The sequence below is a fragment of the Mytilus edulis genome, chromosome 13, assembly GCF_963676685.1.
Source record: "Mytilus edulis chromosome 13, xbMytEdul2.2, whole genome shotgun sequence".
NCBI classification, from domain to species: domain Eukaryota; kingdom Metazoa; phylum Mollusca; class Bivalvia; order Mytilida; family Mytilidae; genus Mytilus; species Mytilus edulis.
In genome coordinates this window covers 27,481,080-27,505,341 of record NC_092356.1, presented here as the reverse complement: position 1 = coordinate 27,505,341, position 24,262 = coordinate 27,481,080, and the positions used below count along the sequence as shown (strand labels likewise).

General features: G+C 35.0%; 1 protein-coding gene across 4 annotated transcripts in view; it reads right to left on the bottom strand.

The window, feature by feature from the left end:
- Positions 1-293: 293 nt before the first annotated feature.
- The window catches only part of LOC139502191 (protein split ends-like), a 60,625-nt gene continuing 36,656 nt past the window's right edge, over positions 294-24,262 (bottom strand). For all 4 annotated transcript variants that reach the window (XM_071291611.1, XM_071291610.1, XM_071291614.1 and 1 more), the window contains 9 exons: positions 23,101-23,231; positions 21,816-21,944; positions 9,639-20,203; positions 7,762-9,104; positions 7,102-7,210; positions 5,340-6,133; positions 4,637-4,840; positions 3,975-4,133; positions 294-3,422 (listed from right to left, as the gene is read on the bottom strand). In XM_071291611.1, coding sequence (XP_071147712.1) covers positions 3,291-3,422; positions 3,975-4,133; positions 4,637-4,840; positions 5,340-6,133; positions 7,102-7,210; positions 7,762-9,104; positions 9,639-20,203; positions 21,816-21,944; positions 23,101-23,231 — 13,566 coding nt within the window. In that variant the 3' untranslated portion in view covers positions 294-3,290. The remainder of the gene's footprint in view (positions 3,423-3,974; positions 4,134-4,636; positions 4,841-5,339; positions 6,134-7,101; positions 7,211-7,761; positions 9,105-9,638; positions 20,204-21,815; positions 21,945-23,100; positions 23,232-24,262) is intronic.

The following is a 24,262-nucleotide window of genomic DNA, read 5'->3' as shown; positions in this document are numbered from 1 at the left end:
GCACACCTCCGGATCTGGGAGTTACTCACTATGTTGAAGACCAATTGGTGGCCTTAGGCTGTTTTCTGCCCTTTTGTTGGGTTGTTTGTCGCTTTGACACATTCCTCATTTCCATTCTCAATTTTATAATGTTCCAAATTATCGAGGATCTTAGTGAAAATAAAGGCTGTAATATAAAGCTTTATACACAACATGTACAAAGCTGTGTTGATCTTCTTTAGACCAGCTCAATTGAAGTTATATAGAACTATTGTTCAAGAAGTTAATCTTGAAAAACAAATCAACAAGAAGGGTATATTTAATTTTCATTTTATTTTGTTTAAAGCGGAAGTTCTTCAAGACGACTGAATGACGTGGGACATACAATAATGTACAAGTAATATTGAGCCAAGATAATGTACAAAATAATTTACAAAAATAAAACTCTGTATAGACTAAACAGTATCACAGTTCCATCTACGACAGTCACACACATTTACACAAACACACACGCACATTTATACATCAAAACTTGAAAATGGCAGCTCAATTGCACACTCAAGCACTTTTTTTTATAATCTTGCTGTCAGAATTTCTACCAGATTATCTGAAGTGAATAATTTACTTTTTATCAACATTAGATTGGAGAAAAAAAACTAAGTGCTATTATGAATAAAGAATTATTCTTTAAAATAACACTTTCTATTGGTTCATATCATATAAAAGAGCCAGAATTCCTCTATTTAGTGTAAATGAATTTCTTTAAAGTTTTGTAACAAAAATAATGTATACGAACACCTCTCATTGTAAAAAATGTATTTTTTTTCATTTAATAAAAAGATATTATCAGGAAGCTTTCTTTCCATGATTTAAATCCGTAAAGAATAAAAATGCCTTTTTTGACAGAAATTTTAAAATTGTAAAAAAAAAAATCTGGTACAAAATCCCACAAGCGTCAAAAAAATAAATTTCAAACTGATATACACAGAATAACCAAGCTGTCCACAGCAAGTGTTTGTCACAAATATATAAACACAAAAAAAAACTTCAACAACAACTGTAAATTGGTCGTCTATGTTTAATTCTCCCGTATTTCTTGTCTACCAAGAGTAGTAAAGGGAGCTAACTATATATACAAATAACACGCAATTTTACACTATGTACAGGAGGGATTTATACATTGTTTCTTTTTAACAAAAAAATCTAACAACAACTGTACACAACAAAGTTTTTTTTTGTTTTACGTATTTACAACTGTTTTTATGTACAAAAGGGGAGATAACAAAAAAAAAAAACACTCTCATCCCAATAAATAATTTTTTCGCATTCATCATTTTTTTCATTCACATCTTTGGCCTGTTTACTATGATAGGTTGAGGTTACGATATGTTTTAACTATTTAATAACACTAAGCTTGGTTACAAGAACATCTAGTACGGTAGCATAAACATTATGCCGCATAAAAATGGGTGCCGCTATTTTTCTAGGCATGCTTAAACTATCTAATTATAAAGTTAACCTCCAATTTGAATGATAATGAGATGAATAAGAACAAAAATTTCTTTTCCGTTAAGTATATTTTACAAAATTAGTCAAATGCAAGAAGAAATTATTTTTGGGTTCTTGAAGAATCTGTTTTTATTTTTTGAAAATTTTGTGTTTTATATTTTTACATTTCTGGTTCTGTATAATTAATGAAAGCAATAATGACATAAATGCTATAATGAAAATGGTCTATCTAAAAATCTGCTGCCTTTTAATGCAAAAAAATGAGAAAAAAAAATTAAAACAATGCAATTCCTTACTAATCTTGACAAAAAAGATTTACTTATTAGAAAAAACATTATCCATATATTAAACTAACGTTAGAAAAAAAACTTTTATATAAAGCAAAAATTTAATTTAAATTCTAAATTTAAAAAGTTCACAAAACTTCTAAAGTGAAAATTCATAATATAAATTTTATAAATATATCTTCAAAAGTGCAGTTTAAAAAGAAAAACAAAGATTAGGAAAAACATACAAGCAAATAATTACAGTTTGTTCTGAACGACTCAAAAATACTGTTAAAATATTACGAGTGACCCAGCACTTCTTAGACAATCACTTCCCTAAATTTCCAACGAAAGTTTTAACGAATCGTAAGCTGCCTTCCAAACATTGCTCAAACTAATTATAATGGTATGAGAACATGAACTAACGATGAAAAAAATTGCCCTATGACGAATTCACCAATTCTAAATGTACTGAGATCAATACTGACGCCATTAACTACGTCCTGTCACATGTCTTGTCACATGATACATTGTCCATCACCAAGGTGATTATGCCAGCCATATTGGCTCAAGTCCTATCCATGGATTTCTATTTTGAAAAGCATTCACAATATGCTTCAAAGTCATAATAATTCCACATCATTCAGTCTCAAAAAAACGAACAGCTTTCCAGGCAGAATATATAAAAAAAACAAATCTATAATCCTGAGAAAAACAAATAAAAATAAATATCTATGTCCCTCATGAATGTGGGACGTGATACCACAAAGCTGAGAAAAAAAATGCCAACTCAAAAACTCAAAATGGCAACATTCTTGGTTAATTTTTTTAAAATCCAGTGTATGAAGTAAAATTCCATTAATCACAATATATATATACCACATTAAATTGAAATTCTCTATGAAATTTTAATTCCACCGAAAATAATGGAACACAATATTGAATTGATTATTCTCTCTCTGAAAAAACATTAATCCCAGTGAGAAGTCTTTTTCATACAATTAAAACATTATTAAATAAATCCACAAGCAGTCGACAATAGCAATGTACAATTCACTACTGCTTCAAGTACTAGCACTTTGTATTATCCACGTTAGAGAGAGAATAAATGTACAAGTATATCCCAATATAAGTAAATACATAATCCATATTGAGAACTGGTCAAATTCTCGTTATCTATACCATTCTATTACATATACATATTTAGTATGTAAGTTGTGTATCTTTTTTAAAGAATATTTCATAAGTTTGTTATTATCATATTAGCATAATATATCCGTGTTAATATATTCCTTCTACAAAATCATCCACATAAATCCCAATCATATATATCTATATAAACTGATTTTATACAAAAATCACATTTAATAATAATCCATTCTCCATTATTAACATTAAACGTGTGTAGCACTTTTAAGTTAAATCCAGTGTCCTTTTAAGAAATATATCCTTAGTCCAATCCGGTGTTTAAAAATGTCATGTCCGGGAGTAAGTCAAATCCATGATAGTGAAGACACATATCCCATCTCATAAAATCTAAGCCACTGTTGTAATGATGACTAAAAGATGGCTCAGGTTGCGAACTTGATGTAAAAGCTCAAATCCCAATCTCCCAAGTGTCTCATGTGAAAACTCGCATGGGGGAAATATGTGTACCACATAGGCTGGCTGTAAAAGAAAACATTTGTATATATAAAATAATATTTTGTTTGATAGAATGACATTTAATGAAACTGGGGTATGCTTTTGAAATTTGAAATTTTTTGGCCATGAAATTGTTAGCTCTCTTTCACTTTAATGGTCTCTGGTATGTCCTTGCTATTTTTTATCCTCGATTTTAATTCTTCTAAACATTTACAACTATTTAACCATCATTTTGATTGCTGTTCAGATACCTTAACAATTTACACTAGTTTGTTAAGTTGTCCAATTTATAAACTAAGAACAGATATCATACGGTCTGAAGAGGATTGACCTTGGTTCAGGGAGATAACTCTTTAAATCAATAATGTATTTGTAGGAGTCTAGTTCCATCATTGTATTTGAAGCATATACCTGAAACAGATTAGCTATCAGCTTTGATTCTAGAAACTTGAAATATTGCAGACATAAATGTACTGATGATTTTAACAGTTATTTCCCTTAACCTAGGTTTACCTCCTTAAAACAAAATGTTTTTTTTATGGGTTTTTTTTATTTGCAAAAGTCAATATAACATACCTGTTGAGAGCCTGGGTCAGCCACATTGACAATTCCTGCAGCTTGTTTCTGTTGTAAGTACTGTATGAAGCCTGTTGACATGGCTCTGGTCTGGTAGATGATATCATCGTGGTCACTTCCACAAGGTAAAGCCAACAACATACAATAATCTTTGTCGTACTGTAAAGGAAATGAATAACTGCGATGATTTCACTCGCCAAGGCAGAAATAACTTCAGATTTCAATCATTAAAACTAATGTATTACAAAACATTACTGGACAATTGTAAAAAGTGACATGAAAATAAGTTTTTAAATCACTTTGTTATCTAGCTTTTTAAGATATGCTCTACCAGTTGGAATTTATTTCAAAACAACAACAGGGTATTGTTAAAATGGTTTGAATCCTCAAAATTACAAATCTATCATTTATCTTTAAAATTCAACTCTGAAACTTATGAACGACTCATAATTTTTGGTGGGGGTACTTACTACCTAGATTTAATAAGTATAGCTTAACAACCATATTTAACAAAGTACAAATTTTCTATCAGCTTTAATTGGTTCATAACAGTGAGATCATGTATCCATGAAAATAAATTTCATAACAAGATCATGTATCAATGAAAATAAACAAGTCCCCTAAACATCGAGACAGTTTTCTACTTCATTTCAGAATCATACCTGCATTCTTTTAATAACCCCTTCTAGCTGTGCTGATTCAAGTCTCATTCTCTGGGCAATCCTTAATGGCTGACATGTTCCTTCTACGACCTGTTGTGGGAGAGCCGTCTGGACAAGGGAATTGAATCCAGAAATCACGTGCATCTGTACAGCACAGCTGTCATTCTTCAGCGCCAATGTTCCCTGCCACATTACTGGATACCGCTGCAATAGAAATTCATTTTACATATTTTAATTCCAGATTTTGTTAAGATAGACAATTCTCAAAATAGGGTCAAATACAATTCATCAAAAATTGAGATTTTAAAAAATGACAGGAGAAATGATTAAATCAACTTGTGATCACTTGCTATTTTGACAGCTGATTTTGTTTTAACTAAAGTTTCTTTTAACTTTATCGTCACCCAACTTTTTAATAACTGAATTATTACAACATGTTTAATTAATAAATGTATAAGGGCTCAAAAATTAGTACTGATTTGTGATGTAAATGAGTGATGTAACTATCTGAGGGAGAATATTATGACAACCCTGTAGGGTTTCATGAATTAATGAAGTCACTGATTTTGGTAATTCAGAAAAGTTCTAGTGGTAACTTCTACAGAATTTCAGGTATCGATAGATCCTACCGACAAAAAAAATCCATCTTAATGTCATTCAATTCTGTTATAAAATCAAAGACAGAAGGTCTTAAAATACCAACCTGTAACAGGCTGAGTAAGCTTCCCTCTCCACCAGGAGGAGGATCAGGCATTTGTTGTCTGTTTGGTGGCTGGGCTGGAATTGCTGGACTCTTGGCAACAGCTTGATGGGCCTGCCTAGGTGGTGGTGACCTCATACCATGGCTACTACCTCCCTGTGATGGAGGCCTTTGGTCTGCCAAGTGTGGATGGTCTATCGGCAATGTACCCACCTGTCCAAGATACGGATGAGGCAGTCCAAGTGGGTATCCTTGTGGATACATATGTGGATCCAGTAGATGTGGCATACGAAGAGCTGCAGCAGCGTGTATTCTCTGTTGAAATTCTGGGTCCCTGTACAGGTGTGCAGGTATTCCTTGAATCAGTTCTCCTGTGGGTGCAGCGAATGCACCATGACCTCTGGGTCCTGCCCGTTGGAGTTCTTGAAGATGGTGAAGATTTCTGGGGTCCATGACACTTGGTCCACTTTCAGAATGATTAGGTAAGTGACTAGACCTTGGCTTGCCGGGCACTGAAGCTGTTTGACGGTCTCGGTCTGACTGTTGAGACGTACTGGCCGACGTTGATGGGACGCCATCCCGTGACTTCAAGGCCGCCTGGCGTAATAAATCCTCCCGTCTTTCTATTTCTTGCCTCTGAATCTCTTGCAGTTTGGCGTGATCTTGTTGTTGCTGCATCCTCATCATTTCTTGTTGTTTGTGCTGTTCAATGAGACGGATAGCCTCTTGATGAGTCTTACTGCTGGAGTCTAAATTCTGTTGGTGAGCTGGTTTGGGTTGTTGACTGCCACTATATCCTGAAAAATAAGAATTAACTGTAATGATTCAACTAACTTTTGTAAAGTTTTGAACAACTGCTAACTTATATGTTACTTTACATTGACGTATTATCTTGAGTGAAAAGGTCACTGATTTTTGTCAACACCATAGAGAACCTGTGTATTCGTAATATTTTGATAACTAGTATTTGTTTGTTGAGTTGCTGTCTCATTGAGGTAAATGCACCATATATTCTTCATATTCTATTGCATTTTGACAAACAAATAGACAAATTTTAATTTTGACTTGGGTTTAATATACATTATTTCTACTTCACACAACTTTTAGTCATTATGATTCCTATTGATATATCAAGCAAACTAGATCAAAGGTTATTCTTTCCTTTGCTTAGCATACAAATTAAATCCCAGCGGATAAAATCTATATCCTTCACAACCTTGAAAGCGTGGTAATGGAATAAATTCACTTGGCTCATCAATAATACAATTTTAATTAACAGCAAATTGGACTTGAGCACAAATAAATGCATCATATAAAAGGCTATTTCTAACTACAGAAGAGAGATAAGGCAAATTTGAATCAAATTTATTATCAGAAAAATCAATTGAATTATTAATCACAAATAAAATGTAAATAAATTTGAATCCAGTTAATTCCATACAAATAAAATGCTAATAAATTAGGAATCTGATTTATTAAACACAAATACTTTTTTTATAAATTTACTTTTTTTATAAATTTGATTCAGTTTATTAAACACAAATAAAATGCTAATAAATATGACTTAAGATTTAACTTCTAGTTGCCTGACAATATAAAAAAAAGACGTGGTTTGATTTCCAATGAGACAACTCTTCACAAGAGACCAAATGACAGAAGTTAACAGCTTTAGGTCACTGTATGGCTTTCAACAATGAGCAAAGCCGATACTGCATAGTCAGCTATAAAAAGCTTGCCACCATAGCATAAACATGTGAAAACCTACCCCAGTGTTTGGGAGATGGCGATGGTTCACCAGATGATGGTCCAGACCTTTGGGCCTCAGCTATACTTTCATTGGTCCATTGATTCTGATTAAACTTCTCATTCAACTGCTGCAAAAAAAAGTCATTTTTTTAATATAAATTTTATCAAGTCTTTTCTTATTAAAAAGAAAAGTTCAATATTTTTTTATTTGTACTAGTTATTCAAACAAAGAAAGTTAAAAAAAAAAAAAATATTCTTGGAACAGTTTTTTTTTTGGTTTTTTTGGTCTAAATGTTTCTGATTAACTTTTCACCAAGATCTACCAACATTCTAACACTCAGAATTAATTTTATTTCTGGACTTTTTTAGTACGGTTTTTTTCGTAGTTTGTGTATATGGATAAACTTTGCAACACAGATTTAGACTTTGATATACAACATGGTACTTCAAAGAAACATTGACAATTTTACAGTTTAAAAGTTCGACTGAATTTTATGCAAAAATTAATAATTAAATGATACTAATTCATTTGGATTTTAATCTTCTAATGATAAACCTGGCTGCCTTGAAGACCATTGGTGCCCTTCGGATGTTATCTGCTCTTTGATTGGGTTGTTGCATCTTTGACATATTCCCAATTTCCATTCTCAATTTTAACAGTTTTTAATACAATTCTTACCTTTTTCATTCCTGGACTAATTGGTCTAGCCTGAGATGTGGATGGCTGTGAGAAAACAGGATGTGGACTAGGTGCCGTCTGAGCCAAAGCAGGAGACTTGATCTGAGGATTAGATGACTGAGATGCTATACTGGTTGCGAACATACTGGATGGCTGGTGAGCAATGCCAGGAGACACCATTTCTTTGGGTGGATGGTTCTTGTGTCCTTTCTTTTCCTCCATCTTGGCTGCAGCCATCTGTTGTTGTTGTTGTGTTGCAGCCATTTGTTGCTGTTGCTGCTGTTGTTGTTGTTGATGATACATTTGTAGAATGTGTGGTGGAATTGCGCCAGGAGGAATCATACCTTTTCCCATCAAAGTCCTAATTTGGTCGTGCAACATTTGTTGATTTTCATGAGCACTATGTGGCCTCTGTGGCTCATTTGACTGTGGCTTTTGGCTGTGAGCACTTGGTGGTCTCTGTAAGGGCTCGTTCGGTTGTGGCAGTTCTGCTTTATGTGACTGTTTCCCTTTGGGTGTCTTTTCTGGTTTGTGCTGTATGTGGTTTGTCATGACATGAGGCTGACCCATCAGATGCATCATTGGCTGATTATGCATGGCGGCCATGGTACGCATATGTTGTTCTTTCTCCAAAAGCGCCTGGCTTAGATGCATGTGAGCTGGTGGAATTGAGTGTCCACTGCTGGTCGTTGACACCACTGGTGCCCTGCTTGCTGCTACTGCCTGCATCATCTGTTGATGCTGCAATAGTTTTGGATCCATTGTTTTTCCAGACGATGTGGTAATAGGATGTACCACACATGTTGGTGCAGACGATGTAACCTGAGGTTGTTTTTCAGAACTACTTGCTGGAATTGGTCTACTATGTTCTTCTGGTCTTGAGAAAGCTGGATTTGGTAGAAATCCATGTGGAAAACCCTGCTTATTGTCTGGCATCCTAGGCATAGGAACTTGGTGAGCAGAAACCGGTGCTTGCGATGGAATAGCTGATGGATGAAGACCCATCTGCTGGAGATAAGCCTCGGTGTTTGGAGGCTTGACTGTAACCGTTCTACCTGCCAAGACGGTAGTATTGCCACTGGTGGTGACCATTGGTTTCTGTGATGACATAACAACAGATGGTCCAGGGCTATGCTGAGCTATTGTGGTTGTGGTCGTTTGAGTGACCACAGCTGCAGTAGACAGGGAATGGGCAGCAGAGGTCATAACATCTGATCTAGCCATCATGTTAAGTGGGTTAAGTGGGTTAAGTGCCATATCCAAAGGTTTATTCTTTGTAGTTGTGATCTGAGATGTAGGTCTGGCCTGACTAAACGATGTGATTGCTGGTTCACCAATTTGTACTGCAAAAAAAGAAGATATTTTGAATTTATAAATCAACATATAATATTCCATGCAAAGAGGGATTCATTCTTTGAATGTACATGTATTTCTTGACAATATTCACCTAAATGTGTGTTGTGTTAATAATCATGAGCTTTATAAACTTTGTTTCTTAAAATTTATTCACTTATTTTATAGACTTCAGGATAATTTTGATCTCACATTATGTGTAGACAACTGTATCTTGTTATAAATGATTGTATGTTTCCTTCATGATGCCCTGTGATTGTTTCTTGTTATTGGAGTCATCAATGTAAAACCCCACATATCTTTTATTCAGATTGGAAACTGTGTGCAAAAACTGTAAATATTGACATCTTTTAAACATTTTTTCTAATTTCCCTGTGTAAACTTGATCTGGAAGGAATATTAATATCACAGATAAGTTTAAACTTGAAAAACATACCGCATGAAAAGGTATTATCCAATAAATTGCAAAATTTACAATTTTTTAATTAACCAGTTTTCATGGTAAATAAAGATCTCGAACTTACCTGGACTAGAATGACTGCTTGAGGTACAGGCAACACTGACTGGAATACCGGCAGAGGTCAATGGAGGAGTCGGAACTGGTGGATGACCTTGTGACATCGACATGACATTTAACCCAAAAGGTGATGACGCCATTGGTGGTTGTACCAGACTAGGTGAAGACTTGGCAAGTCCAAGGTCATGTCCTGACAGTGATGTCATAGGTGGTGGTGGCATCATATCTAGTTCTCCTATGTGACGGTTCTGAGTATGCCTCTTCTTTGTTGGCTGCAGGGCAATAGGTAAACTGTCTGTGACCTTTGGCATCATGTTGGACATGCTCATCATGATCTGCTCTTTAGTTGGTTCAATTTGACCATTTCCTCTGTCCCAGTCGAAGATGCCTTTGGACACATCATCGATAATTCTATCTACGTTGCTCATCTTATCCATACATAAGTTGGCCATTGTTGGTGCAGCGTTAGATGCTACGGAAGCAATTGTCGACATGATGGAAGATGTTGTAGCACAAGAAACTTTGGTCAAACTTTCCAGATCTTTCTTTTCCTTGATGCTTGGAATAGTACTGTCTATAATGGTTGCTGAGTTGATCATACTACTAATGCTGTTGGTAGTATTGGTTGACATCCCAGTGGTGTGCGTCAAAGCAATTCTCAACTTCAAGGGATGGTTACCATTCTTGTCTGATTCACTATCTTTCTTACACTGCCATCTACCTTCAAGAGGTGAAACAATATGATTAGGCCCATTGGGTGAAATTTTAACTTCAGGAGTTGCTGGTTGTGGAGGTAAAATGGCCTCTTGGGTATTTCTTCGACCTTTCTTGGGCCTTGTGGCCTTGAGTGGTGTTGTAACGATTTTCAATTCTGGCTCATTATCATCAAAATCAAAAACATTGGTGGCTTCTTTGAAGGCAGGTTTGGCAATCTCTTCAATCAATTTCTTTGTAGCAGTAAGACCTTGATTTTCTGGTTGATTTTCAACAGCTTCAATTATTTGTTGTTTCCCATCAAGGGTTTCATTAAACATTTCACCCTCCGGTCTCACATTTTTATTGCAGCCAAATGGAAGTCTTTCTATTTTTACAAAAGGTGCTGTCAATTCTGCTTTTGGTGAACTAAGTGGTGACAAAGCTTGCCTTGGTGACATGCCCGTCCTTGGAGATCTTGGAGACGACCTTGATCTGGGAGAAGTTGTTCGACCATGAACACCGGAATTCATCTCCTTATAGTTCTGTTGTTTTCGCCCTCTGCGAGTACGTTTATCTGCATTGCTGCCACCTTCGTCACCAGATACTCGTAGATTGTCTGCATCTTCATGTTTCTCAACATCAAAATTGTACGGCTGAGGTAACTTCTCTTCATTCTCCTTTTCACTTGCATCACCACCTTGTAGGCTGTTAGTCAGATGGAGACTATGATCAACAGCATTATAAACTGGGGGATAGAAGGTTCCCGGAACTTCAATCTGGTGATTGGCCTTGGCATTTGCCTTCTGCTTGCGAGTCTTTCTATATGGTTCTGGTTTTTGAACTTCTGGAATTTGTTTGGAGATGATTTGTTTTGCATCTGCCATCATCTGGCCATAAAATTGAGCTTGTAAATCTTGCTGAACAGGCATTGGTTGTTCTGGTTGAAAATTGAACATCTGGTTGTTGTCTTTTACTACCTGTCCAACTGATCTTGCTGGTAGTTGTTCCTTTTGTGCATTTAGCAATTCAATCTGCTCTTTGGCTTTTTGATTTCTTCTAGATTTTGGTTTTTCTTTATGTTCTAATGGCTTCTCCTGCACTGGTGGCATTGCAGGCAAAATTGTTTCCTTTCTGGGTTCGACTGGTACAGATGTTGGTCCTGGTACAGATATTGGCTTTTCTTTAATTGGTGCTGCTAATGCCTTCTCCTGAATTGGTGCTGCTATTGGCTTCTCTTGAATTGGTGCTGTTACTGGCTTCTCCTTTATTGGCCCCTTTAATGGCTTCTCCTTAATTGGTGCTGTTACTTGCTTCTCCTTAATTGGTGCAACTACTGGCTTCTGAATTGGTGTTACAACTGGCTTCTGAATTGGTGCTTCTACTGGTTTCTCCTTAATTGGTGCTGTTATTGGAAGGTTGATGTCATTCTGAAGCTCAACTTGATCAGGTGTAGATGTATCAATCACCAAGTCATTCTCAGATCCAATACTACTATCAAGAGGGTTTGTATCCAATGTTATTTGTTCTGGCTCTACCACAACATTTTCTGGTGGCACTTCTGGCTGTGGTTCAGAAACAAGAGCATTCTGTTGAGGTAGTGTTTCTGGAAAACTGCCAGACTTATCATCAAACTGCAAAATGGACAAAATTGCTAGGTCAGTCTCATTCTGTGCTTGCTCAGCCATAACCGGTTCTTCTGTTACCGTCTCCACTGCAGCAGTTGTCTCATCAATAACAAGCCCTCCATCTTGGTAGTTATCATCGTCAGGGGTCACAACAGATGGTGTCTCTGTTATCTTCTGCAAACTTGAGACAGCTTCTTCCACGATTTCTTCTCTTGATTTCTCTGGCACTTCTGTTTTTTCTGGAATCTTTTCCTCCACTTTGCCTTTTTGCTCTTCTTTAGATTTGTCTGTATGAACATTAGACTTGGGTGTCAAATTGTCTGTGAAAATATCGATTTTCTTGCTGTATGCATCTTCTTTTCCAGCTATCAATTCCCGCCATTTTTCCTCAGCTGATGAAATTTCCTTGGACTTAACCTCCATGTCCTTTTTATTGATATCAGTAAAGGAATCAAAATCCACATGACCAACTACCATGTCTCTCCTATATTTATCTTTTGGACTGATAATTTCAGATTTTGTTGGACTTGTCAAGCTTTTACAACTCTCATCATCAGATTTCACCATTCCCTTTGGACTAGCAAAACCCATGATATTCTTGGCCTCCTCCTTACATGCCTCTTTGACATGCTTAGAACTGAACATGTTTGTAATACTTGATTCGTCAATCTTGCTCCCTGGGTTTGGACCAAAAAGACCATCTTTTAAAGATTCTTCCAGCTTTTCCATGATGTTTTTAGCTTCATCTGATTTAACTTTATCCTTCTTATCTTTGGGTCCAGATTTTTTACCATCTTCAACATCTTCATGAGACTCAGACTCCTCAGATTTTTCCTCAGAAGAAAGTCTATTTTCTTTCTTTCCATCTGGCTTATCCTTCTTTGTAGCGGCAGCTTTCTTTGTCATTTCTTCTTTCATCTTGAAGAAGTCAGCAAATAGTGGTTTGTTGTCATCTTCGTCTTGGAAATCGAATACATCAGAATTGTGCATAGCCCCAGCTGCCAATTTGCCAACAAGTTCCTCCAGCTTCGGACCATTTTCTTTCGTGATCATTTCTGTGGTGCCATCTTTCTTCTTTCTATCTTTCTTTTTAGGAGTTTTTCCTTCACTCTTTACTGCCTCTTTCTTTGGCGTTTTTGGCTCATCATCCTTGTTCTTCTTTGGCTTTTTCTCCTTCTCTTTAGACTCCTTTTTCTTAGGTATATCGTCTAACTTTGACTCCTCCAGTATTGGGAAGTCTTCAAAGAACCCAAAGCCTATCTTATAGCCAATGTCTTTGTCAACTTTGTTGTTATGCTTGTTATGTTGTTTTAGAAGCCCATCGTCCATATCCAGTTTGCAAGGAGGTTTCTTGGCAACCATGTCTTCAATTTCAATTTTGTTAATTTTCTTCTTTGAAATGTTATCAATGGACTCTATTTTGTCATGTTTGTTATTAACTTTCTTTGTTGTATCCACATCTTTTTTCTCTGACACTTCAGGTGTGACCTTGGGAACTGAATCCATCGATATACTGTCATGTTTCTTCTTTTTCGTTTTAATGGGTTTAGTTTTGACTGATTGTTCAGTTTTCTTATCATCAGCATCTTTTCTACTTTCACTTTCAGATTTGGTCACATGATCTATTGAATGAGATTTACTTTCCTTGTCTGTTTCAGTTTCACTTGAGAATGTATGGTCCATCTTGTCCAGTTTTGATGTTTTATTCTTGGTGCTAGTTTTCTCATGATCTTGCTTAGATGTCTTATTCAATTTTGCTGAGTCGTGCTTCATTGGTTTTTCCAGTTTGTTCATGTTATTAACTAGCTTCTCAGCCTGGCTAATTTCTTCTTCATCAAGATAAGGCAGGTCCTTGGGTGATTTTCCTTCCTTCTTGTGCTTACTATTTTTATCTTTTAAGTCACCTTGAGTAGTAATGATGTTATCCATTTTCTCAAACAGACTTTTGGCATCTTCTACAGCATTCTTCTCATCAGATTTCATTATTTCATTCTTTTTCGATTTCTTTTTCGTCTTTTCTTTCTTCTTTAAATCATCATCTTTCTTCTTTATCTCATCTTTCTTCTCACCAAGATCTTCCATACGAATAGTTTGAGCAGTAACCCCAGCACCAACAGTGACAGCAGGTTTTTTACTTTCCATAGTATGATTCTTCTTGGTCACACAGTTCTTTTTAGGTGATAAATCAGGGAAACTAGAATCAGAATCAGATGTGAGATCAGACAAAATTGTGTGTTTCTTTGCAGTAGGTTTGGTTTCTGTCTTTGCCATACTAATTTTGTTCGGTGAAAACAGATGGTTATCCGAATCGTCAGTAGTTGTATCAAACCTTCTAGCATTAGGTGTTACAGCATCTTTGATGGCTTCTTTCTTTTTATGATTTTTCAATTTGATGCGATCAAATATGTCCATATCCCCACTATCTATATCTAGCATGTCTGACTCGTGTGTATCTGTTTGTGTAGTCACAGCTGGTGCTTTGACATCAGACTTCTTCTTCGGTGTAGATTTAGGTTTTGGCTTGCTAGATATTGATTTTTTCTTCTTCTGGTTTTCTTTGCCATGTTCCAAATCGCTATCAGTGTCATGGTGAATCTGAGGTTTTTTACTTTTTGTTTTGGTCTTTTTGATCTTTTTCTTCGCTGGTGATATAGGTGGAAAGTCTATATCCGTTTCTGAAGAATCTGACGAGTAGATATCATTGACAGAATGCTTGTTACTTTTCCCTGGCAACCCTTTACTTTTCTCTTTGTTATTCAAAGAGTTTTTCTGGAATGATTTATAGAACTGGCTATCATCGTCATCGGATGATGTTGAGTCGTCAATAATACATCGTTTACGCTTTGGTCCATTGTCACTTTTGTCATTTACAACTTCTTTGCTCGGTTTAGCCACTTTTTCTTCCTCAAATGCATCTGTTTCTTCAGCACTGTCATGTGAGAAATCAGAATCGTCAGAGTCACCAAACTTATTATGTTTCTTATTATTGCGACGTTTTGTTAGACTATTAAAATCTCTTTTTCTAGTAACCTGCATTTCTCGTTCTTTGGTTTTTTCACTAGATTTCCGTTTCACTCGATCGTACATTGAAACATATGGTTCCTCCACCCAAGCAGACCAATCAAATTCAACTTCCTTTTTGGGTGTACTTTTATGCTTATCTTCTTTTGGTGATTTCTTCTCTTCTTTCTTCTCTTCCTTTTTGTTTTCCTTGTCCTTCTTGGAACTTTTCTTGTCACTAGATTTACCATCAGACTTCTTGTCTGAGCTAGACTTTTTACCACTACTTTTACTCGACGATTTTTCTCCACTTTTCTTTCTTTCCTTTTTTGACTCAGACTTATCAGAACTTTTTGAAAGAGAGTCTGTATTTCCCGAATTATTCTCACTTTTACCGTCATTCTTGTTCTCAGTTTTTTCCGATTTATTTTCCGACTTATTGTCATGGTTATTTCCATTATTCTCTTTCTTGTCGGACGAGTTAGATCCCTCATTAGTGGTTTTACTAGCATTAGAATTGTCAGTTGAACTTTTACTAGTGTTAGAATTGTCTGTTGAAGTTTTACTAGTGTTAGAACTGTCTGTTGGACTTTTACTAGCATTAGAATTGTCAGTTGAAGTTTTACTAGTCTCAGTTGAGGTTTTACTAGCATTTGAACTGTCTGTGGAGGTTTTATTAGCGCTAGAACTTTTGTTGTCCCCATTTCCCTCTTTCTTAGCATCTGACTTCGATCGGTCTTCGTCTTTCTTATTGTTATCCTTATGACTTTTATCCTTTGTTGTTTTGTCTATAGCAGATGCTGCTGTTGTAGATTTCAATTTATCCTCCTTTGACTTTTTACCACGACTCCCGTCAGCGTGTTTCGTCTTTTCTTTGGTCTTAGTTGAGGAATCTGTTGATTTTGGTTTCTCATTTTCACTTTTCTCTTTTTTAAGAGTGCTACCATTACCAGATTTTTCTTTCTGTTTTCCATTCTCAGATTTTTCTTTTGTCTTAACATCCTCATTTGACTTTAATTTCTCAGCACTTTTTGCTAATTCACTCTCAGCCCCTTTCAATTCATTCTTAACATTACTGTCCGGTTCTGATGGCTTTTCTGCAGTTGTTTGTTTGCTGTCTTCAGACTTGTCTTTGGATTTAACATTTTCTGATGAGGTTTTGTCCTTTGGCTTTGTATGTTTTGTTTTTTCTGCTGACTTTTCCTTTTTAGAATTATCATGACTAGATTTATTTTTATGCTGTTCAGAAGTCTCACTTTTAGCTTTATGTTTTGCTGATTCACCACTTTTATCCTTTGACTTATCAATCTTAGCCTTATGTTTATTGTCTTTTGGTTTTTCACTAGTGGTTGGTACAGCTTTATCCTTTGACACATCAGTCGATTTTTCTTTCTCCTTTAAATTTTCACTTGATTTTTCAGTCTTCTCTTTAGTAGCATCTTGAGATTTTTCTAAACTTTTAATCTCACTTTCTTTCAGTTCTTTTTTATCGATATTTTCTGTGGTTGGTACAGTTTCTTTCACTTGATCTTTTGTCTGCTCAACTTTCTCCGTTGACCCACTTTTAGATGCTTTTCCAGATGACTTTCCATCTTTTTGTTTTGATGAATCTTTAGTTTTATGACTAGATTTCGTTTTATCCTTGGTCTTAGAATCACTAGATTTACTCTCTTTCTTATGAGCTGAATCTGTCTTACTCTCTGCAGACTTCTTAGACGAAGATCCGTCACTTTTCTTTTCCTTTTTCGTCGTATTATGCTCAGTCTTTTTTTCAGTGTCTTTTTTACTTTGTGATTTATCAGTATCTTTTCCTTCAGTCTTATTCAAAGGTTCCTTTTTGAGAAGATCAGAGGGCAACTTTACTGATTTATCGTCAATCTTACTTTCATTTTCAACGTTCTTAGCCGAACTTTTAGTTTTATCACCATCATGATCCTTATCTTTTTTATCATTAAAATCTTTATCTTTGTTCATAGAATCACACTCAGACTTTTCTTTCTTTTTACTTTCTTTGTTTTTCTTATCACTGTCTTTTTTAAGTTTATCCGATTTAGAACTTTCACTGTGAGTTGGTGAATTCGTTTCAGACTTGTCTTTCTCAGGTGATGATATTTTCGCCCTTTTAGATTCTGGGCTTTCTGATCCACTTTTGACTTCAGACTTTGAACTTTCCTTTTCAGTATCAGATGGCGAAACAGTCTTACTCTCAGCATTTTTAATTTTATCCTTTTTTGAAGGTGTTTCCGATTTACGTTTACGTTCAATTGAAACAGATGATGGAATATCCGCTGATGAATCCTCAACATTATCACTTTTAGATGTTTTACTTCCCAAAATATGATCAGGTGCTATATCGTTTTTAAGTCCAGATTCATTTTTCACTTCTATTTTAGATGAATTCATATCAAGAGATTTAGATGGTGATTTTCTCGTATCAAGTTTCTTATTAAAATCCAAATTATCATCAGAAATTTTATTAGCCTTATTATATAACGCATTCTTAGAATTTAAACGAGGATCTGATTTAACATTAGAATCAACTGGAGAAAGATTGTCCGATTTCTCAGCAGTTTCAATTGCTGATTCTACGATTGTTCTTGTTGACAATGTGGCTAAAGATGTTTTATTTATTCCATTGTCTATAGAGTTAAATCTCGGAGAATAGTTAATTGTTACGGGATTTTGTACATCCATACGATCAGACATATTATATATTCTATTGTCACTATTATATGAACACATATCAGCAGATTTATTTTCCTGAGAATTTTGATCATGTGAAAAAGGTCCTTTTAAAGATCCTGGCGATAATGAATTCACTGGTTTATCATCAATTTTAACACTTAACGGAACAGTTGGTTGAGTATTGACTGACAATGTTGGGAATGACGACCCACCATTCCCTAAACGTCCAGCTAACGATCCCGGCAGTGTAGACAAAGGCATTTCCTTTGTCTCTGCTTTAGTCCGTAATGTCACACCTTTAGGAGAATCATCCGCATTTGACACAACCGATTTCATGTTCGGAGAATATTTCTCATTAATTTGTTCTAGTCTCTTTGAGTCGAGATCAAATATACTACTACGATTTAGCATTGTTTTTACAATTTCTGATGATGGTTTATCTCCCTTTTCACTATTCTCTTCCTGACCTACTCCATTTGAATCTTGACGTTTCTTAATCTTAAATTTAGAGTAAATGTTTGTTGGTGGATTTGACGATGACATATTTATTCCAATTGACGTAGATGACACATTTTCAGTTCCTAATTTAGATGGTTGTGTTGTAGGAAGCTGATTGAGTTTTTCATCCAGTTTACGAATGCGCTCTTCAAGACAAAAATCGTCATTATGATCACTAGCATCAGATAACCCTTCGTCCAAATCTACTTCAGTATGCGGTTTAACTGTTTCCATATCCTGATTTTCCAATGTATCAATAGTTGGTTCATTTGAATTATTTGAAATTTCTTCCGGTATGTAAGTAGGTTCTTGATTACTAAGAGTATGCGACTCCTCAGAATTAGTATCATTCGGTGATAGCTGTGGTGATTCATTCTTACTACCACTGCTCGGAGGTGAAAAACACGGAGAATCCTCTTTCGAAACATCTCCCGAATTTTCTGAGTGGGGTGAATTTAGTTTCACAGGAGGAGTATACTCTGCAAATTTAGGTAGCGGAAGACAGAAATCTTCTTCACATTTTTCTTTTGGCACACGGGGATCTGGAATATCCGTTACTAAAATGTCCTCTCCTAAAGGAATAATCACAGGACTAGTAGAATGATCATCTTTACTCCGTCGCTTACTAGAGTCGAGTTTCTTAAACGTTAATGACTGTTCCGATTCACTTAGTCTATGATCAATACTTTCAAGAGACAGATGACCTGTAATAGGTGTCCGTGGTGACGAATGTCCACTAGAAAGACGACGTATACTCCCTAATGAACCCACTGAATCAGTTCGTGTAACATTTTTAGCACTTTCCTCATTGTCACTACTCATACGTTCATCCTCTATTTCTCGTTTTTGACGGTACATCCGGCTTTTTTCATCGGACGCCTCTGTCTTTTTACGCTTTTTCACAAATGCTGTTGGTACATCTTTCGGTGAAAGTAATCCCTGCGGAATTAAATCCTCCTTATCATCGTCATAACTATATATATCGTTCTTTTTATCTTTCACAGATTTTTCTTCATTTTTACGTATTGTTTCCATTTGTTTACGATAACTCTGGGAAACATCATATGATTTCTCTTTCTTAGGTCCCATAATCACACTTCCAAGTTCACTCTGAAGCCTTTGTCCACTTGCACTTTTCCCTGACCAAGGATCCAGCCTTGGCCTTTTTAATGGGGATTTATCCAAACGATCAGTGTCACTATTATTAGTATCTTCACACATTTTAATTTTCTCCAACAGAAGTTGTCGTTCATGTTTTAACTTTGATAGATCCCCGCCTGTTAACGATCCTCGATCAGAATCACTACTATTAGAACTACATTGTCCTTCACTTTTATTCCCGATTTCTGACTGAAGTTTCTTCATTTTGTGAAACAAGTCTCGCTTAGATTCTGATAGTTTATCATGACTGCCATGACTTAATTGTCTGTCTAATTTCCGAACACTAAGATCCTCTTTAGATAATGAGTCTCGTGTAAAAGAGTCATCGTATGATCGCTTGCGAGCATATCTTTCCTCCGACCGTGATAAAGATTCTTTCCTATGAGCACTATATTTATTAGATGTTCGTAATTCTTGAATGTCAGCGTCTGTTATATCAAAATCATCTTTTCCTGATCGTTTGTTTTCACTGTCCATTTCAGACGGACTCTGTTCGTGCGATGAAAAGTCCTGAGTATCTTCCCCTCCGAGAGGGGTCGGTGGTGTGTTTCTTTCAGGGTCTTTCACCCGATTACGTGTGGGAGAATTACTCCACTCACGACCATGAAATGATCCCTCAGGACTAGCTTCACGAGATCCTATCACATATCGTTCCTTATAATATATTTCGTCTCTATTTTTATAGTCATAAGTTTCGTCACTCCCTGGACTTCCTCCTCCAGGATATTCAGCATACCTTGTTTTATATTCACGGTACGATTCACTATACATATCGTCACTATATTGGTCGGGACTACAACTACGCTGACGCTCTCGCTGAGTTCTATATGCGTGTAAATCGGTTTCGAAGTCACCTTCAAATGGAGTACCACCTCCACCACCGCTTTGGCTGTATTCTTCATTATATCTAAGAATACAAAAGTAAAATATGATTAGTCTGCATAGCAATACATTAAAATTATACTAAATCTTACTTAGAATAAATAATTGATTAATTGAGTGTTGCTTGTTTAATGTCTAGTCGTAATAATTTGTTGTTGACTTCTAGGTTTTTGCTCATTAACAATTCAATTTAGATGTGGAACTTCTTCAGACAAAGCACCAGTTAGATATCAAAGTGTGTTCCCTTGTCAATCATTGAAGCAAGTATGGGGATACAATCCTCATCAGGGATGTTTTGTTCGTCAGAAACAAAATTGCTTTGCAGAAGTTAATTTACATGTAGAGTAATGATTTTCTAATTTAAAAATCCAGGGAAATGACCTAAAATGCAGAAGACAATACTGTCTAGCTTAAGCATGGAAAAAGAAAAAAAGTCTTCTTCCCCCCTTTTTTAAATTTTTATTTCAATAATGTTATTGCATCTATTTTCTAATGTAGTGATGTAGTTGAAACCCTAAATATCAAGAATGGCAAGAAAAGGATCAGGCCTTAGACAATTCTGGTAAATACTGGCAAGAAAAGGATCAGGCCTTAGACAATTCTGGTAAATACTGGCAAGTATTGGTTTTCGGAGTGGGCATGAAAATGAGAAAATGTTAAATTAAATATGGAATTTCTTGTATTAATTGAAATTCTACCTGGATTTATTAGTGTAGAAAAAAATTCTTATAATCAATTTTTATATAAAAGTTTGGCATCATACAAAAAATTAACAGGTTTTATAACCATGACAACCTCACTGTTTTCAGTTACGCTTCTTCAATAACAAATATTAAAAAAATTGTTTGGGTTTCAAAATTAATACTTTTAATAATTCTTAATGTGAATGAGTTAATTTGGAGAGCAAACCAGATTAAATGCATCAATATCAAATTATTAGATTATAATTCGATGCAAATGATTTTCTATAAAAAGCAAATTTTAATCCACTGGATGAAAAATGATATCTATCCAAATGTGAAATATCTCCAACTTAACACCAGTGATAACATAGTTTTATTGTACAGACAAAAGAGTATTGCTCTTTGAACAGATGTCCCCGCCTACAAACCAATCAAATACTTATCCAGTTTGGTGTTAACAAAACATCAAAGTTGTGAAATACAAACACGATCATTTTTCGGATGGTTCCCCTTCATTTATCTATACGAGTGATTCTGGAGGCGTAAAGAGCAATGGCCTATACTACTATGTAAAAGCAATCAATAAAATTTACAGTCAATCTCCAAAGAGCTCATTTAATGGTTTTGTTCATTGTTGAAGGTTTCTCATTGACATATACTCCACATCTCCTATATTCATATCATATATTTGGTCAGATATGTTTTTCCTTAAAAAATTCTAAATTAGGCTGTGTTTTATTTTTTTGGTTTTGATTTGTTTTACATTTGTTATTTCTGGGCCTTTTATAGCCGTTATGCGGTATAGGCTTTGCTCATTGTTGAAGGCTGTTAGTGACCTAAAGTTGTTAATTTCTATGTCATTTGGTCTCTTGTGGAGAGTTGTTTCATTGGCAATCATACCGTATCATCTTTTTTTTTTCATATCTGAACAAATTGATTTAAATGGTGTATTACCTTTGCCATTTGTAATCCTCATGGTATTCTTTACCGCCATATCCCGCAGTGTGGCCAGCAATGTATCGACCGCCACGCCCACCTCTGACAAAACCTCTTCCTCTAGGAAATGGAAATTTACCTCTGCCCCTGAAATACAAAATTGTATTTATTATAAGTTCTATTTTTTTGGTGGATTTACTGGGTTTGTTTGAACCATAATTTAAATGTTTAACAGTATAAAAATTTTCTATAGATTTGTATATAGAAAATAAATATCAACCAACATGCTATTTTCCTTCAACCCACTAAAAATTTGTTATAACAATTAACTATGAATCAACCGCAGATTAAAAGCCATATTGAAATTGTCATTAGAGTTAGGCCTCTTTCCCCAGTACATGTATTGCCAGTTTTCTTGATGTTTTTTTTTTGGGGGGGGGGGGGGGTTATTCTATTTTTTTTATTTTTATTTTAACATAATGGTAAATATAAAATAAATTCAACTCATCATGAAAATGATTGCGTAACAATTTGAAAGTTTAAAAATAGTCTTATAAAAAAACCAGACAATCTGATTAATGTCAAGGCTTTATGTTCCCAAAGGTTGTTTACCTGGCAGGTGAGAAAACTTGACAAACAATAACATTCTACTATATCAATCAGAATTTGCTCAAAGGTCCCTTTACATAAACATGGATATATTTTAAACATATATTCAAAAATAGTTCAGACTTTTTATCGCTTCATTGTTTGTGATATAAAAAAAAATCTTTTCTCTTTCATAATAACATAAATAGTTGTCATTTTGGGGTTGATGATTTTTTTACAGCTTTTTTATTCATACATACAATGACATAAATCAATCTTGAAAAGGTTACTTAGTAATTAAGACAATGAGAAATTATATAACATAGATATCTTCATGGCTAAAATTCAGATTTCCCTGTTTGTTTCATGAACCACAAATTATTCTAATATCTATTTTAAACATACAGCCAAACTGGTCCAACAGTAAGAGTCATTCCACTTGGCAAACAAGAAAAGTTAACTCCATTGTACTTTATACAAACTCAAGCAATTCTACTGTAGCATTGTACATTTTTTATTTAATGGATTTAAACACCAATTGAAAGATTTCAGAGGCCCCTAGTATTTCCTTCTAAATTGAAATAAGTCCCTCTAACATGACTTTAGTTGTTAATTTCTGCGTCATTTTGTCTCTTGTGGAGAGTTGTCTCATTGCCAATCATACTACACCTTCTTTTTTTTATTTATTCCATTTGACAACAGATAAATGACCTACCTCTCTGGTCGCTGGGTATCACTTGTTTGTCTCTGGTAAGTTACACTTGACCTCTGTCCAGGCTTCAACTGACCAGATTTTTCCATTTTGTCATAGAAATCCGTCTGGCAGTCTCTGCTACCAAAATCAATCTGGAAAAACAAAAGAGCAAAAAATTGTAATCATCCATAACATTTTTTCTACAAGGAAAACATGGTAAATGAAGATTTTCGTAATTTTTTTAGAAACCTATATTCAATTGACAGTAAATAATATATATGTACAATTCATTACTATGGATTTGTCATTTTTCGTTTGATACCGATTTTCGTGGATTTCGTGTATACAGGTAAACCACGAATTTGAATAATCAAAATTTTCCATATAGTTCTATGCAGTGATTCAACAAAACCATGAAAGGAATATCCAATGCAAGATTTCCTCAATCCAAAAAATAAGAATCCACAAATATGAATGAATTCAAAGTAACATTATGTGCTCTAACAGTAGATATATGTACAATTTATCAATTTAACAAATTAGTAGAATAAATATCTCTATAAGCCTAGTTCCTGGCATCACTAAATACTTTACTCAATACAAGTCATTAACATGAAAATATACCTCTCAAACCAGGAAGATATTATCTTATTGTAATTAAAATTTGACGGGGAAAAAAATTTCCTCATTTTGATCTACATTCTGCACGATAAAATCCCACGATTTTCTTCCAAGCTCCAACGAAAACACAAAATCAATATATCTGTTTATAACGCCATAAGACATGCCATTCTTAAAACAAACTTACGTAACATACATTCATTAATCCTTTCTCAGCGAGATAGAAAAACACGACATAAAAATTAGATAGCTTGGCGTAGAAATGGTCTCGCTACTTATTGCTAGAAAATGGACGTTCATCAATAATTTGATCTTTGATCTCAAATGTCAGGCTTATGACAGGTGTTTATTGCAAAATACAATTATCAAGTTACTTGGTAACCATGGCAATCTAAAAGCATTTTTTTCTTAACCACTTTTCACATTTAAGATTCCAGGAAGATGTTATAACTGACAAGACACAAAGGACCAAGGAAAAAAGATGAGGTTATCAAAGATCGGTGTTAGGCAATTCTCCCCAGTACTAAAATGATTTCTAACAAAAATAGAATTCTCTTGGGTA